Source organism: Hyalella azteca, unplaced genomic scaffold (genome assembly GCF_000764305.2).
Source record: "Hyalella azteca isolate HAZT.00-mixed unplaced genomic scaffold, Hazt_2.0.2 contig13563, whole genome shotgun sequence".
NCBI lineage: Eukaryota > Metazoa > Arthropoda > Malacostraca > Amphipoda > Hyalellidae > Hyalella > Hyalella azteca.
Window position 1 is genome coordinate 148,099 of NW_025943479.1, and position 17,643 is coordinate 165,741.

A 17,643-nucleotide genomic window follows, 5' to 3' on the forward strand; every position below is an offset into this window, starting at 1 on the left:
AAGCAGCGTTAGCATCTCAAAGAGACGGAAGTGACAAGGAGGGACAGGTTAAAAGCAACAGAAACTAAGACACTCGAACAAGAGGTCGCTTACACGGGACGTCGGCCGTCCGCACGAGAGAGACAGAGAAGGGAAATGTAAGGAATCCTACCTACATAATAACTTAACCCCACAACTGAGACCTGCAGTTAGACACCGCGAGCTCAGCGGTGGGGCGCTCAGGGAGGAAGAGGGGAGGAGCGCGAAATCCCATTGGACTTCTGACGAGCACAGAGACACATCATAAGTCCACTTGAGGGGTTGAAACGTATAAGCTTCCTCATTCTTTATAAACAGGAACAGGGAATGTGAATGACAGGACTCAAGATAAAGAGTTAGTTAGTTAGTTAGTTCAGTGGCCGTAGTTGCTAGCGCTTCAGGTCGAGCTATCTCGCGCCGAAAGTCACATCGGACATTACTGGCTAGGGGTAGATTACATCACTTGTGTTTGGTGTTGTGGGGATCATATGTAGTTAAATGCATTGATTGCCCTCAAGTACTCCATGAGTCGGTCAACATTATAGTTCCCTTGCTCTGGTTGGGCCAAAATACTTTTTAGGTTTACGTCGGGGGTGGCTTGGCATAGGTGAGGGAAAAATTGCCGCCGGGCATCACCATAAGACGGACATTCAGAGGAAGTGGGTTACGGTCTGGGGCACTACTGAAGATAAAGAGAATTTAGGGCTACATGCTAGTATTTAGTATGAACCCTTAGCAGGACGACCGATCCACAAACGAGGATATCAGATGCCTTAGGAAAATGACTAGCACTTTTTCTCGCTTCGAGTCACCGACATGTGGAACAGCCTCCCTGAAGATATTGTTGACGTTGCCACTCCGAGCATGAACACGTTCAAGAACAGACTAGACAAGGCTGCGCAGGAGCATATGTTTAGTCTTGAAACGATTTCAAATCACTGTCCGTTGAAAAGATTTGATCACAAGGCCAGTCTTTTAGATTTGTGAACTAGTCAAGAAAAATACAAGAATCGGCGACAGGCCTATTCTTCAACGCTGAAGATACTATACTAATAAATTTCTTCGAAACGTGAAGATCTTTGATACAGCCATAACTATTTGATGCAGCCATAATACAAAAACGAAGAAACGTCTTTATGTGAGGGCTGGCTTGCTGCTTGCTTGTCAAGTTCAAATTATTTTGAAACGCGACAAAAATTAGTAGCGATTTATTATAAAGCAATTCGGGAATCTCAGCCGAATCTGACGTTCTCAAAACCTCAACTCTGCTGTATAAATATGTTAACTTGATAAAAAAAGTTAGTGGTTACGTATCCACAGCAACATAGGCGAAATTAAAAATTTTTGAAAACTTGTAAACGTTTCCAAAACGTGAATTTCGTCAAATTCTGCAACAGCAAATTATAGAGTTGATATCCATGCCATAAACCGAAGCAATTCTCAGCATGACGAATTTAAAATTATGTTTAATTTAATCATATTTGAAAGCAGCAGGACTGGAAGATATTAAAAAAGCGATAATTAGTCAAGATGTATATTAATCAAGGCCAGCAAATCGCTCAACAGCTGAGCCGTAAGCGGCAATGTCCCTGCGATCAGAATGCAGTACGTACAAAAGGAACGAATGTGAGGCACTTCCGTGCGGTCAATCCTTCCAATAATATCTAAGATCTTAACACGCGACTTCAAACACACTTTGGTTTAAACTAGAATTCCTGCAAGGATCATGGTCGCAGCATAACGGCCATGCACAAACCCATATATCAAACTTCTCTCTCACTGATGAACACGAAGGTGATGGGAATGTGAATTTCTCTGAACAAGTATGGAGACGCTCGTATTCTGCATTCTGTATCCATCGAATATTAAGGATAAATCTAATTTAAAATTTACATGAATGTTAAGCAAGGATATGTTATGAAAATATACGCAGTCAAGATTGTTCAGCAGAGATTTGGTGGTAACAAGAACAGGCTATTTACCTTGGCTGTGCTAGGAACAATCATCATCTCTGACGCCCAAAAAACAAAATTCTTCTGGCAAAAACGGGAATGTTAAACCTACAGATCGCATACTAACTAACCTCTCTGTGAAGGTACACGACGTCACCGTTTATTCGGGCAATTAAAGTGCGCCAAGCATGTCTACAGTATCAATGTATGGCAATATATTAAAAATGCTTTCAACAAAAGATAACAATTATGATGTTTTGCGATTTTGAATTTTATAATCATTTTGGGCGATTCCAACAAGACGTCAGATAATTGCCAATAAAGCCTTCGTCAATCTTCCGGTATTTCTGAACGCTGTTCTTGTTCAAGAATTTCGATAACCTAAGAACAAATTTTTGGGCAAAATTTTCGTATAATCTCACACTAAATGATTCGTATAATAAAAAATTAGGAAGCTGCATAGAATAATGATATTTAAATAAATAAAAAAAAGAACGGTGACGCGGTGTACCACGTATAGAGTGACCAAAGAAAGCTTTCGAATGCCACATGTATTCGATCATTTTGACGGTTGAAAAATTCTATAGACATGGTCGCTGTGCAAGCGAGTTATTTAACGAGAAACGTGTGGATTTCTTAAATATAGAATTTATAAAATAGAACTGAATATGTTATTTAGGTGCTAAATGCTCCTGTACACAAATAGTCTAATTACAACACAATAGGTTCATCTCGGAAGATTTCTTCCATTTTCTTTAGAATAAATACAAAAAGAGAGGATTTAAACACTTTGTTAAACAGATGATTGCGCTGGTATCCATAGCATTTTCGATGAAGATATTATAAAAAATTAGCTTGACGATTTTTTCGCTATCGAATCCATGTTGAACAAAGAAAAAATGCCTACACTTATTTCGACGTTTCTAGAGATGAGCCGCAATGACACACAGACTTTCTCTACAATTTCAGAACAACGTACATCGGTACACTAGTCTTCACTGATTTGGTTAACGATAATTAAAACGCCGATTTTTGATAAGAGGCCATGCAGAAAATTCAGCACCAAAGATTAAGATGATACATCAACATAACACAGGTAAAAATATTTTCAATCCACGCTAGTCCCTTTTTTCACATAAAATTACAAAAATCGTACTAAAATATTAATGAAAAATAAAAAGGATTTACTACAAACGAGTAACCTATGTCAATAATGGTATTTGAATTTGAAATTAGGCTATCTTCGCTTCTTTTAGCGATATATATATTATGTCCACAGTTTCAACTATTGATCAGAAGGCAACTAGTTGGTCTGTTTTTCCTAACGATTTGGCAAGTTTTGCTTGAAATCAAGTTTGAGATTGTGAAGGGGGCGTCAACCTACTAGTATATCAGCCTTATCAGGGCGTGGAAACCAATAAATGCTTAATAACGTGCGAAAGCACGTCATATATATTTTTGTGTGAGCTAAAAAGAAACAAAACTCTTTTCTTATCACAGCTTTCAACATCCATCTTTGGTGATGGAGAAAGCAAAAACACGAAAGAATGTCACACATGGCATTAACAATGTACGCTACAAAAATGTTGAGAGGCGGCAATGCCGTCCGCAGAAAATTAAAGGAAGTCACGGCTCCTGTTATCTCGGTGTCGCTATCGTTGCGCTAGAAACTCACTGATCCAAAAACGACAAAATACTCACGGGCTTATTTAAAGAATCAAATTAATAACAAAAATATCGCGACATATTGGCATATACAACTCGTAGATTAGTAAAGGACAGTAACTATGCCAGCAATGGAACTGTCCTAAAAATAATTCCCTAGTCCAGCATGACAACAAGTCAGAGTGTTAGACACAAATAATCAAAATAGTATCAGACCAGCCAGTTTGAAGAACACTTCACATTCACAGCAGGTCATTAAATTTGCAGTTCCCTAACTAGTTTATTCTTTCAAGTTGAAGGCAAATGAACTTGTGTAGCCTAAAATTTGTATGATAAATTGCATGATGACAGTGCATCAATTACAATGCATGAATAATGAGGATGAAAAGTACACTGTGATATTACAGTGGCACAGAATCTACTGTTACATGATGCAAAAGATTGGAAAAAAACAATTTCAAGTTCAGAACCGCATAGCCACTAGTACCTAAGCACATATCTGCGAATCATGTCTTTTCCAAGCACTGAAAGATAAGCTTAGCGAAAGAAAGAAGTACCATGTGGGGGCAAGACTAACAATTGTCAAGTATTATGAAATATGTTTACGTATTTATAGCCAAGTCTCCCTAGATTACATTTCGAAGAAAGAATCTTACAAATTCTAGGTCGTGCATGGCAACATAACGCATTAGAAGATGAAGAGCACAGCAAATTGTGAAATGATCAATAAGCGAAATGAGCTCGGCCATGACTTAGCAGAGGAACTATAAAAATAATGATACATGGTACACGTAACGCCAAGGCTACAGGAACATACAAAGCAGTTCTAGCCTCTTCACAGCACCCGGCGGCTGAGTTCACTTTCGCCGATCTATATTTAATAATTAAAGTTCAATGCTTGTCTACACAGGTTTAAGACTAAAATATTCACGGCACAAAATTTACTGTACACTAGAAGTTCACATGATGCCCACGTTTACCTCAAATTATTGATGTAATCAATATAAATACGAGCCACTCTATAACGCGTGGCTACATAGTAGCAGTCAGTAGCTGACACTGACACACACAAACGGCCATCTCAGCTACAGCAGCCAAACAGTTCACCATACACGAGTTCATCATAAGAGAGCACAATTATCGTAGAATACACGGCGCTCAAGAGATTTTAGAACATGGCCGGAATATATTGCTGCCGGAAGACACACTTCCGGCAGCAGTATATTATCAGAAATCGTAGCTTTGTAATAATTGCTAGTTTAATTGTGGTCGAATGAAGATACCACTAGCAAGACACCAGAAGATGGACACAACGAACATGAAGACATGCGTAGATCACAAAAATAAACCTAAAAATCATAAAGTTTTGTTTTATCCAACACAATCGCAGCGTACAAATTGTGTGCATTAAGGAACACTTCTCAGAATATAAACGATGAAAAGCAAACCAACAAGAAAAAGAGACCAGGTAATACAGGCTTCAGTCATGAATACAGCGAGGAAACAGGGTTGCTATCGATTGTCAATTTATTACATGAACAAATATCATTAGTCACGGTAATAGTAGAGCTATTAATAGTTGACAGTGCCAAATTAGTAAGCGCCATACCAAAGATCCATTACTAAGATATGACCAATGGCAGGAACGCAAATACTGTCACAATACACGGTATTTTGATCGTAATTGGCCAATATAGCTGTCCAGGCTAGTGTGCCTAGAAAGTAGACAGATATATTAGCTAGATAATTCTAAACCAACGAGACAACTATCATCTAGAACACACGTGGATCCAATCAATATTAGTAAACAAATCTAAGTCAGGTGTAGTGTAGATATTGCATTGAATTGGGCAATGAATCTGTCCTGTGATACGAAATATGTAACCGATGAAGAATGGTTTTTGCTCTTCATTTTTCTCTCAGAATAAATTTATTGGAATTAAAATGTGGCCAGAATGTGAATTTTCCGGCCAATAAGACCTATTCCAAGCATTTCATGAAATTCTATTAATTAGAGAATTGTGATATAGTACGAAAGTGATCAATTAGGTACGCTAAAGCGATTTGGCGATCAAAAGGCCAGCCAAGGGTGGTTGGCAAGGGCTTCTTTAGAGCGGTCGCCATAGTCGTAGAGCAGCTCGGTGTCAGGCGGGATGTCTTTCTTGGCAAGCAGGATGAGGTGGGGCTGGCCGTTCACGCACACAGCCTTCGTGACCAGGTTGTTGTTGGTGCGGCTGTGGTTTACAAGGCGGCCCAGGTATCTCGTCTCTTCCGTGCCGTCAATACTGTAAAGGAAACAAAACAATTTGACCGCTGTCGTCGCCACCCAGCCATCAGATGTGTTCATAGTGTCGCCACCCAGCCATCAGATGTGTTCATAGTGTCGCCACCCAGCCATCAGACGTGTTCATATAGTGTCGCCACCCAGCCATCAGATGTGTTCATGTCACCACCCAGCCATCAGAAGTGTTAATATAGTGTCGCCACCCAGCCATCAGATGTGTTCATATAGTGTCGCCACCCAGCCATCAGAAGTGTTAATATAGTGTCACCACCCAGCCATCAGATGTGTTCATATAGTGTCACCACCCAGCCATCAGAAGTGTTAATATAGTGTCACCACCCAACCATCAGAAGTGTTCATATAGTGTCACCACCCAGCCATCACAAGTGTTCATAGTGTCGCCACCCAGCCATCAGATGTGTTCATATAGTGTCACCACCCAGCCATCAGAAGTGTTCATAGTGTCACCACCCAGCCATCAGAAGTGTTCATATAGTGTCGCCACCCAGCCATCAGAAGTGTTCATATAGTGTCACAACCAAGTCATCAGAAGTGTTCATATAGTGTCACCACCCAGCCATCACAAGTGTCAATATGTTTTCATAAAACTGTGGATGCAAAATTCTGCAGCACTTCTTTAGACCAGCTAGGAATAAATCAGGGAGTAAGTTACCCATTTATCAGAGGTCATGAAGAACGAAACAGTAAAGTTACAAATTATGAAGATCAAAGGTACCTTATGGTATCTGGGGTTAACACGTTGACTCCGAAGTGGTACATATGCGTACCACGAAATGTATTTCTCCAGGAGGTAGTGGTACATAATTCAGGTTGGCTAAAATCGGCCAAATCCGAGAACAAAAAAGGCAGATAACTCAATATATACCAGTTTATTTGTAGGTTCCGCTATAAAAATTTCATTTATTTTCTTTTTGCAGTATTTAAAATGTAATTAAGAAGTACTCCTATCATAAATTTTAGCCGGCCAACGCAATTGAGAAAAACTAAATCACGGAATTTGTCCGGAAAAAATGACCATCTGGCAACCCTCCTTAAAAACAGCACAAAAAATGAAATAATAGTACAAGATGAAGCAATTATAGTCAACGTGTTAATGGTGACTTAGTCATTCAATTTAATGTTTGGTAAACCAACAATAATTTTGAAAATAGATTAAAACAATAATTGTTATGAACGGCATAACAATATTAGAAAAGACTACTATGCCTTTAGGCAAGCACCTTCAACCACAATCCCAATTATTCACAACTTGCTCCCATACATACTGCTTACGTTGACATTTTTTAACATAACCATTGTAGATTGTCATTGTTCAAATACAATGAGTAGAAGAGAACATCAATTTTTTAGATTCAGCCATATCTATCAATGTCGAAAACATTTGTAAAAGTTACCCTGCTTTTTGCCTCTTGTAACATTTGGCAACACGTCAACCAAATTTGAATCCATTGCTCTACATGCGACTGTTCAAGTCAGTTTCATTTGCTAAATTTCATTTTGGTTCAGGTCTTGTGATAGAAAGCCAGAAACCTTTAGCAAGTAATCAGTTATCACTGGTATCAGAAAACATGAGTAAACATTGTTTCCAACAAAAAAAAATACATGCTACAAATTGGTACTTTTCAAAAAGATCAGTTTAGACAGAGGTTGAGTTGAAATGTTTGCTCACCAGTACTGCACGCCATTGAAGACAAAGTAGTACATGTAGCAGCCCATGGTCGAGTCCATGGCATACTTCTGCTCTCGTAGCTTGGCATCTTTAACATCAAGCAGCTTGCCTACATACTCGACCACAAATTCACCCTTGCGGAACATTCTCGTTGTCACGACTCCTCGCCCCTTCTCGCCAAAATGCTCAACCTGAGAACATGGTAGTAGTCATTTAAATCTACCAGTGAAATGTGTCAGCAATCTGTGGTATTTCCTAGGAGTTGCTCAATCTAGAGGAAAGGTAATTACAAAAAAAAACACCATGCCTCAAGTTATTATAAAAAGTTCAGAATACATTTTGCAAGAACTATGTGATGAAATACTAATGAAATTTTGGCATTTAAATCCTGAAATTCAATGCAGTAGAAGTATAGATAAAATGGGTCTTATACATACTGGTACAAATTATAAAAGAATAAAACCGAAGCTACCAGGTATTAACTCACTCTCAGTCCCTCCTCAGAGCCACTCAAAATCTTTTTCTCAATGGCCATTTGTCTTTCTAACATGAGCGTGGCTTTAGGTTTCCTCTCAGATCTTCTGATTGGGAAGAAGTCAGTCATTTGTGCATTTTTGTTCTTGGCTGAAGTATCTTCACCGTTTGTGAGATTGATTGTGTCAATTGCTGGGCCTTTGGTTTTATCAAGCTTATTATTAATGAGATCAGGAATTATGTTTCCCGTTGACTTGTTGGCATTGAGTTTGAGATCATTAGAGTGTTGCAGCTGCATCATCTTAGCATTGCGGGTGACTGGACGTACAAATCCATTCAAGCTGCCACTGCCAGGGCTCCAATTCTTAGCCCCCAAGTGAGCACTGTTAACAGCATCATGGCTGCCATCAGGTATGGAAGATCGGGTCGAGCTAGCCTCATCGAGCATTTTTGAGTTAGTGTAGTCCACAACTACCACTCCAGCATTTGCTGGCCTCATATTCAACCTGGCGAGGAAAATAATTTCTGTAGTTAAGTGTAACAAGGTTAGGATGGCCTTTTCTAATTTAAACAAAGCTTTTATTGTTCTACATCAGCTACTTTAATAATTTAACAACAAATTTAAAAACAATGATTACTAATTTGCTAAGAGAATGCTAACCTAAAACTTCTAAGTTTGTGCTATGTGTACGAGGTATACATTAATGACATGAAACAATTTTTCATAAGATAGTAAAATAAATCTAACCTTTTACGGCCGCGGGTGCGCTTGCTCTCCACACCAGGATGCTGTTTAGGGCTGCAGACGCTCAGACGACCCATAGCATTGCTCGTTGTTGGGCTCAAGAAGAGATCCTCAGCATTGCCGATCACTTGAATCTTGTGAGGAGTGGAAGGTGTTGAAGAGCTGGCGGACTTGGGGGGAGTTTTAAGAGCAGCATTGCCACGCAAAGTTGGAGAGGTACAAGCTGATTTAACTCGAGTCTTATATGCTACTGAAGTATCTGAAACTGGCTTATTTTGTTCACAATTAGAGACCTTGTCTTTGGACTCGGTAAAAAGCTTGCGCACAGTGGGTGAGCTGTGGTTTAATCTGGGCTGTAATGCAGCTAGCTTGTCTGCACCACATTCCTTCACACACGGTTTTATTGACACTTCCTCAGCACAGCATACCTCAGACGACTTGCTAGTTTCAGTTAGGTCAACAACTAGAGGCATAGGCTTTCTGGAAATGCAGCTATCATAAGAATTTACAACATTATTCTTTGGAGTAGTGGAGTGACGTAAAGAATACTGCATGGACTTCTTGTTAGGAGATGGAATGAGATCATTATTCGAGAGTTCCACACCTAGCAGCGAAGGTGAACCATGATGCAACTTAGTAAACCCAACTTCAGGTGTAGTGTGTTTTTGGGGACTTGTACAATCTGAATGGTTTCTCTTCTTGGGACTAATATCTGTAAGCTCTGTAGTATAACTTGTAGTTGATAACGAAGGTTTGCCAAATTCTGCATCTTGAATAGACTGCATCATGGCGGTGCGTTTATTATATACGGCGGAATATAGGAGGTCTTGATCAGTGAGCAACCCATTGGATGCAGATGCCAGTTGACATTGCTTCTTGTGAGGAGATTGTGACGTTACATCACATGGGAATGTTGAACTGCACTTGTAGGCAACACCATTTGCAGCCATATTTGAATGAGAAGGCGACTGACATGAAATTTCGTCAGAGTAGCATGGAAGTATTGGCTTGTCTAATTCATTATCACAAATGACATCTCGGCCATCGCAAATATCACACACTATTGGGCAGCTGCTTCCATTCACACTACTACCACAGCTGCTGTTGCTACAACTGCTGCTCCCACTAGTGCAGCAAGAGTATTGACCTACACCATTCATAACTGGAGAAGCATTAGATGCTTTTGATGAATTGCAAGTAACACACATCTTGCTGATGTGGACTACCTTGAGAGCAGCCGTGGGAGCGCTCTGACTTGAAATGTGTTTCTGTGAACGGCTCCGCGTGTTTCTCAAAGCATATGATGAATTGCCACAAGCAGCAGGATTGGAGGACACAAAACCATTGAAGCCATGAAAATTCTGCCGAAAAAATTACAAATTGTTAAATGAAACACAGCCTGAAACTGAGAACAAAGAAAAAAATCTATGAATCATTAACAGTACAATTCAAATATTCAGATGGAAAATTCAAGCATAATTAAAAACTCCTCTGCATTATGCAAACCAAAAACGTATATAAGAAAGTTTCAATCATGCAACAGATTATCAGACAGTCAACTTAATAGCAAATGAATTTCCTCACTCATCAGAACGCACCTTTTTTCCTTGACCAGAACTTGGGTTTGCACAGCAATCCATATCCTTTTCTATAACAATACAGTCGTCACTCTCAGCATCGCTATGAGAGCTTAAATGAGGAGTTTTGGCCTTAAATGAAGATGATTTAACAACAAGCTGGGAAGAATTCTCAACATCTGTGGATAAGGTTTTAGTACCAGCTAACTTTTTACCCTCGCATCTGTATCCAGGGTCTAATACCACACAGTCCACACTTTTATCATTTATAACCTGAACATCACTCTCTTGCAACTGGCAAACATCGGAGCTACTTGTTCGAGTGAGCCTAGCACTCTTCATGGGGTGTTGTTGATGTGATCTCAAGCCATGTTGCGCCGTGCTTGTGATGGCAGAGTCTGCATCATCAGCCATCACAGGAGATCTGAAATTGTACATAGGAATGCTATAGAAAGTTACACTTCAAGAAATTTACACAAAAAAAAATCAAGGAAACTTTTTTTATCAGATGCCTGATATACAAACATTTGTACCAATGCAAAATGGATTATATACATGCCTAGTAGTCATCTGTTTGAGTTCAATGGAAATTGGAAATACTGCTAACATGTTTCTTAAAAAAAAACTTAGTCTCATCTTTTTACTCATTTATCAAATCTTTGGAGTGTTCAGTTGTCCAAAAAATGAAAAGATTTGAAATCCAATATAACAAATTATAACCTTTTTGTATCTAACAACTTAACAGGCTTTCATGATGAAAAAAAAAAACATTTGACATCATTTAGCTAGCTTAGAAAAATATTTCCTTTCCAGGATTAGATACAAGTATATAGAAGATTCAATCCTGATAGCACTTCTCCATAAAACATTATTTAATAGACTACCTAAACTAAAAAAATTTTAATAAGCTACTTTGTTAACATCCATACCTTGCAGGTGAGAAATAATCAGTGATTCTGTCCTTCTGTTTCCCCACAATCATTTTATTAACAGGAGATAATGTGGCAGACTTCACAGAAATATCTGGCATCTTTGCACCAGCTGAGGTGATCTTACTAGCCACCTGGCACTTTGCAGATGGCTTCCTACCTGTAAAACAAGTGAATGAGCTTCAATAATGTCACTTGATCCAGAAGATATATCAATTGTAACAAAAATAATTCAACCAATTTATTCTTAAAATCCAATGAATACTAAAGATCTCAAAATGGTAAGTTGTGCAGGCTTTAAAACAGTCTACCTATTCTCCAACATTAGAACTCAATAGCAAATAACTCTCATCCATGCTGGAAATGGCAGTCATAGTACAATCTTGGTCAAGCATGCATCATTGCTTACAGTAGCAATTGAACTGTGACATATTTAATATGCAAGATACTCAAGCTGAAGTAATTGAATACATAAATAAATATATGAATCATTTTAGAACAGTGCATCTCATCTTTTCTGCAAGCTGGAATTCTAGGATAGTGCATTTAGCTTATTATTGGGCAGGTGCATGTCCATCCCCAAACTATGATTGGTTGGGTCCAATATGCTGTGTATTCTTATTAATTTAATACCCCCTCTAGAATTCCAGCATGCTTATCTGACTTGGCAACTTAAAATAGTTGTCAAAATATTGAATTGCATGGTCACTATTTTCATCAAAATGAATTAATACAAGAAAAATATAACTCAGTACTCACTGCAGTGAGTGCCAGAGAGCGCATTTTTCTCGTTGATGAAAACATGAAGTCACGGATGGACAGACAGACGGACATGGCGAGCGCAATAGTGAATTTTTTTCATGAATGAGAAAATGCGCTAAAAAAGGAAAATATGCAGCCTTTTAGTCCATTTTCCGATTTATGGAAAAAAGGTGCTATTGTGCTTGTCATGTCCATCTGTCTGTCTGTCTGTGACTTCACGTTTTTGTCAATGAGAAAATGAGCTCTCTGTCACTCACAGCAGTGAGTACCAAGTTATATTTTTTCTTATGCTTTAGAAGTCAACTACATTGTCATTCTGAAAAGAAATTCAAGAAATTTTGCTTTGAGTTTGTAAAAAAAAAATTTTGAAGTAAAACACAAGTTCTAGTCCCATTATTTTGGCCCAGTTAATGTATGCCATACGCCACAAGTATGGCTAAATTAGCAACTGGAGCACTGAACAAGCTTGGTATATTGACCATTTTAAATTTTATTGGCCATGCATCAATTTAACAGGTAGAATGAGAGAAGGGAGGACAAATCTTTCAACTTTTTTAGTATAATGTGATTCTGAATGAAGGAGATGAGAGTAATATAGTGGGGTTTGTCCCAGGTGTAAATTCACTTCCCTGAGACATACTAGCCTAATTTTTCTACTTGTGATGAAATTGGGCTTTAGCATATGACATAGGATAAATATATGTTACCTGCTATGGAGTTGATTAATTTTCCAGATATTCACTTCATTCCTACCTATTTATTCTAGTACATTTATTTATAATATGTACTGTCTGTACAGTGGCCAACTACAGAAACTAAAGATTTTTTAGAATCAGTTCATTTTTAATTTCCCTATCTACTCAATATTTAAACCAATCTCTTATGTATGATAATGCTGATATTCATGTTACTTTGCTGGTTTACTTATAGAACTCAAAAATGAACTTTAAGATAAGGAAGAGTCTAAAAAAATATTTGAATGGCCACTATCTGGCTGCTTCCTGCTTGTACCAAAGGCTTTAGTTTTTATTGTGTATGTAAGTAATGTAACAAATACTTGAGTTGGATGTTGCTGGCTTGATATTTAATAATTTACTAAATACTTTTGAACTGAAAGCACTGTCAGTGTCAGGTACATTTTTGTTTTATTCATGGGTTGCTCTTGTGACTTGTCTTCTGAGTCTTGATAATGATTACTAGTTGTCTTCAGGCAATTTGATAACACACTAAGTTTATTATACATAGTGGCAAACCAGTGATTTTTTTTATAATCAGTTCATTTTCAATTTTCTCATTTCCTCAAGACTTGGTAATAAATTGGTATACCTTATCATCAAATCAATAATATAATTAATAATTAAATAATAATAATAAATAATTCTTTTCAATAATAACCAGTAGGCCTTATATCTCATCATCAAATGGTCAAACCAATATCTTGTCTCTTGTGTATGATGATGCTGGTAGCTAGCCTACTGCCTAATACTAGCTATCCATGATACTTTATTAGTTTATTGGTTTACTTAGGTTTACTATGACTTAAAATTGAACTTTTAGGAGAGTCTAAAAAACTCTCTGCTTTGCCACTAATCCACTTTGCACTAATATATTATTAGAGAATATGGCCCATAGACCATAGTGATAGTGCCCCATACAATATTAGTAAATAGTATCTATCTGTACTGTGATGTCATCACTTTTTTTGGTAGCCAAAAGGTTTAGTTTAGGATTTAGTAGGGTCTACAAATTAAAAGAATCATTCACATTCACTCAACTATTTTGGAGCGGGAGCCACTGGAATTATATTAATAGACTTTCACTCTGTACTATAAGATGCTTTTAAACCCTGACTTCAAGTCTTCAACTTAGGCCTATTACATAATCCAACTACCTAAGCCCAAATTAGACAATAAAATCACATTTCTACAGTCGTCAGTCGACAGTAGGTAACCTGAAAAACGATAATTCTCACTCAATAAATTGTCGAAATTGCAAGTCAAGCCGATATAGCAGAAATAACAAATTCAAATACATATTGCTCATTTTTTTGTTCGCCGAATTATGCTAGAAATTACGTTAGCCTGTTGGTAACTAAGCATCCTACAAAGCAAGAGATGTTTTATAACTCGTAGTCTGGACTACTTAATAAGTTAATTACCTTTAACCATTTCCTCTACAAGACGTAGAAACAAGCTCACGCAAACGCTAACAAAATTGACATTGCGATATTCCAGGCTCAGATAAGATATTCCTCAGGCTCAGTATAAAGTGAAAAACAAATTCAATTGAAAAACTAAGCTTTCCAAGCACCCGACAACATCATCAAATGAAAGCAACAGTGAACATCACTGAGGAGCACAATCGTCCGTTCAAATCTCAAGTCTAAACTCGTTTTAAGAAGTATCACGCGTATAAATGATTGGAAAGTTTACATGTAACTTGGAATATATGTGTCTGAAAACTTTGTTGATAGATGGTTTCATCGTATAATTTAAGCTTTCTAAATATTTGAGCAGACATTTTTGACCACTAGGGAGCATGAATATTAATACAAAATTGTTCTCATTTTAGGAACAGAAATGCATAAACAGACGGCCATTTTTGACAACAGGACTTATCAGACTTTCATTCAACGTCATCCGGCTTAAAATTTTAACGTTGATGAAGAACAATCTGTTAAGTTTGCTTCTCAAGCCAAATCTAAAAGAATGAGCCGAAACAAATGCGCGTTGCAAGGAAAGTAGTTCCGGCGTCAACAACATGTGTGTGAGCTACCAATGTTTCGCGCGCATTTTTCGCAATGAAATGTTCACATTGAATTTTTACTTAAATACCTAGTAGTAACTGGAATCCAAATTTTAGTACTCTCTTAAAATCAGTTAGCAATTGCAGCTTCTAGACGCAAAGGCATATAATAATTTTTTATTAATACACGGTACTTTTTTAGAAGGTTGTAAGCAGTTAGTTCCCTGCTCAAGTTTTTAGGGGACCGTCTCAGTCAAAAAACAAAAACTTTGGCTTTTCCGTTTTATTGGCTCATTTCATGGAGTTCAGCATCCTTGTTCATGTAGTATGTTAGAGACACATTCCGTCCAGCACGTCACCAAGCCAACCCATTATAGACGTACACAGACTCCCAATATTCTAGACCACTGGTGTTTACTAGTGATGAGTCAATGTTAGATGAGCTTCTTCACAAGGCTCCATTGGGCAAAAGTCATCACCAATCATTGTTTTTCAGCTAAAAGTGCTGTACAGAAAAAAACGCCTCGGAAGCGTGAGCATTTGAATTTTGCGAAAGGCGACTGTGATAAACTCCGTAAAGTAGTGAACGCAGTGAATATTTCGAACTGTATTGACATGAATGTGACTTAGTCATGGCCATTTCTCAAGGGCACGGTTATATCTGCAGTTGCTGCTCGTGTACCTAAAATTAAGCTTGGTGGAGCCCAAAAACTCAGTGGATGAACGGTAGAATTATACCTAAGCTGAAAACAAAGAAGGAAGCCTACCAGCGATATTTACAGACTCGTAGCGATGCTGATTACAACCTATACGCCACTGAGCTCGAAATCAAGCTAAAGAAAGCTGTCGCACCGCAGTAAAGATCTTAAAAAAAATATCGCCAAAAATGCATGAATGAACCCGAATGCATTCTTTTTGTACACTAGCTCGAAGTGCAAGGCAACGGATGGTATTTATGATTTGAAAGTAGATCAACGAAAGATATCCTGTGATGAGGGCAAGGCTACGTTCTTAATCAGTATTTTAGTTGCGTATTCACTGAAGAGGACTTGAACGGTATTCCAGATATTGAAAAACGCCCAGTCGGCTCTAAATTAACAACTTTTGAAATACAAGAAGTTCTCAAGCGCCCGATCGCTCTAAATCCCAACAAGTCGTGTGGACCAAACGGCTTCCACCCCAGATTACTCAAAGAGTTAGCAACCGCTCTTTGACGTCATTTTTTCGAAAAACTTGAAACGAAGGGAACTTGCCGGCTGAGTGGAAAGAAGCTCAAGTGGCACCATTGTTCAAAAAAGGCGGCAAGACCTGACTGGGCAATTATCGTCCTGGCAGTTTGACAAGTGTCGTTTGCAAGGTAATGGAATCTGTTGTGAGGGATTAATTGATCGATCATTTAACATAACATGACATAGCGATGTCGGCGTTGAAGAATAGGCCTGATGTGGCCTGTCGCCTATTCTTACTTTTCGTGACTTGTTCACAGAAGATCTAAAATCGTGTCATTTGACAGATCTTTTCAGGACTGACGATAGTTTGAAATAGCTACTAGACTTCCACCGGGTTCGATATGGTGCTAGGAGGCATTTGCCAGTGTCCCACACGATCTGCTGTTGCGTAAATTGAAGTCTTCGGGAATTGAGAGTAATGTACTAAAATGGATCAAAGATTTTCTAGTAGGGAGACGACAACGTGTCAGTATTAATTGGACAGTATATCAGACTGTGCTTCAGCGCGCAGCGGCATGCCACTAGGAAGCGTTGTCGGACCTGTTTTATTCGTTGCGCTTATAAACGATCTGACGGAAGCTATGTCTAGCGTGTGCTCGATGTATGCTGACGACACAAAAGTTTATAATACAGTGAGGAATACGTCGCCAAAAGTACAGTTGCAAGGTGATCTTGACAGTTTGGTTGACTGAGCTGATAATTGGCAGCTGCGTGTTAATGCTGACAATTGTAAAGTTATCCACCTTGACAAGAATAATGAACAGCAAGATTACATTATGAGAAGACATGGTTGCAACGACGGAGTGATGATGTCGAAGTCGACAATGGAAAAAGATTTAGAGGTTAATGTCGACAATGAGTTGAAATTTTCTAAGCATATTGAAGCTCAAGTTAATAAAACCAATCAACGACTTTGACTGGCAAGACGCTCTTACGAGTACACTGATGCAGAAGCGATGAAGCTGTTGTTTGTCGCTGTCGTGCGTCCGAACCTAGAGTTTGGAAACGCAGCGTGGTCACCAAAACTAAAAAAGGACAAAAATTTAGTCGAGAGTGTTCAAAGACGTGCTACAAGGATGATTCCGGGATTAAAAGGTAACCTTATGAAGAAAAATTAAAGATTATGAAGCTTCCAATCCTCCGTTATTGACGTCTGCGTGGTGACCTCATTGAAGTATGCAAGTATACCCACGTTTTATACAAGGTCCCAGAAGGATTACTGGAATGTGAAACAAGAACCAACACCAGAGGCCACTGTTATAAAATAAAAAAAACTGCGTTGTTACACATCCATGCGACAACATTTCTTCTCGCTTTGAGTCACCGACATGTGGAACAGCCTCCCTGATAGCATCGTTGACGCTCCGAGTATGAACGCCTTCATGAACAGACTAGACAAAGCTATACAGGTGCATATGTTCCGTCTTGAGATGCCTAGCACGGTAGCACCGTACGAGCCTTGCAATATGTCCAGCAGCTATCTCAATCAATTCGTCAGTTGTGGAAATATCGGGTTCATAAGGCCGGATCCCTTGCGGAATCAAATCACGAAAAGTACAAGTTTCTGCAACAG

General features: G+C 38.5%; 1 protein-coding gene across 1 annotated transcript; it reads right to left on the bottom strand.

Annotated features, from left to right (window-relative positions):
- Window positions 1-1,538: 1,538 nt before the first annotated feature.
- LOC108671795 lies at window positions 1,539-14,462 on the bottom strand. The gene is made up of 7 exons (XM_018159378.2): window positions 14,255-14,462; window positions 11,335-11,494; window positions 10,427-10,829; window positions 8,832-10,189; window positions 8,097-8,589; window positions 7,610-7,800; window positions 1,539-5,920 (listed from the first exon to the last, which is right to left on the bottom strand). The coding sequence occupies exons 1-7, from the start codon at window positions 14,262-14,264 to the stop codon at window positions 5,707-5,709; spliced, it is 2,829 nt and encodes a 942-aa protein (XP_018014867.1). The 5' UTR covers window positions 14,265-14,462; the 3' UTR covers window positions 1,539-5,706.
- Between the last annotated feature and the right edge of the window lie 3,181 nt (window positions 14,463-17,643).

Coding starts and splice junctions, on each gene's coding strand:
- LOC108671795 (XM_018159378.2), bottom strand. Junction 10,190..10,426: donor GTTCTGGTCAAGGAAAAAAG/GTGCGTTCTGAT, acceptor TTTTTTCGGCAG/AATTTTCATGGCTTCAATGG. Junction 5,921..7,609: donor TTCAATGGCGTGCAGTACTG/GTGAGCAAACAT, acceptor TTTCCTTTACAG/TATTGACGGCACGGAAGAGA.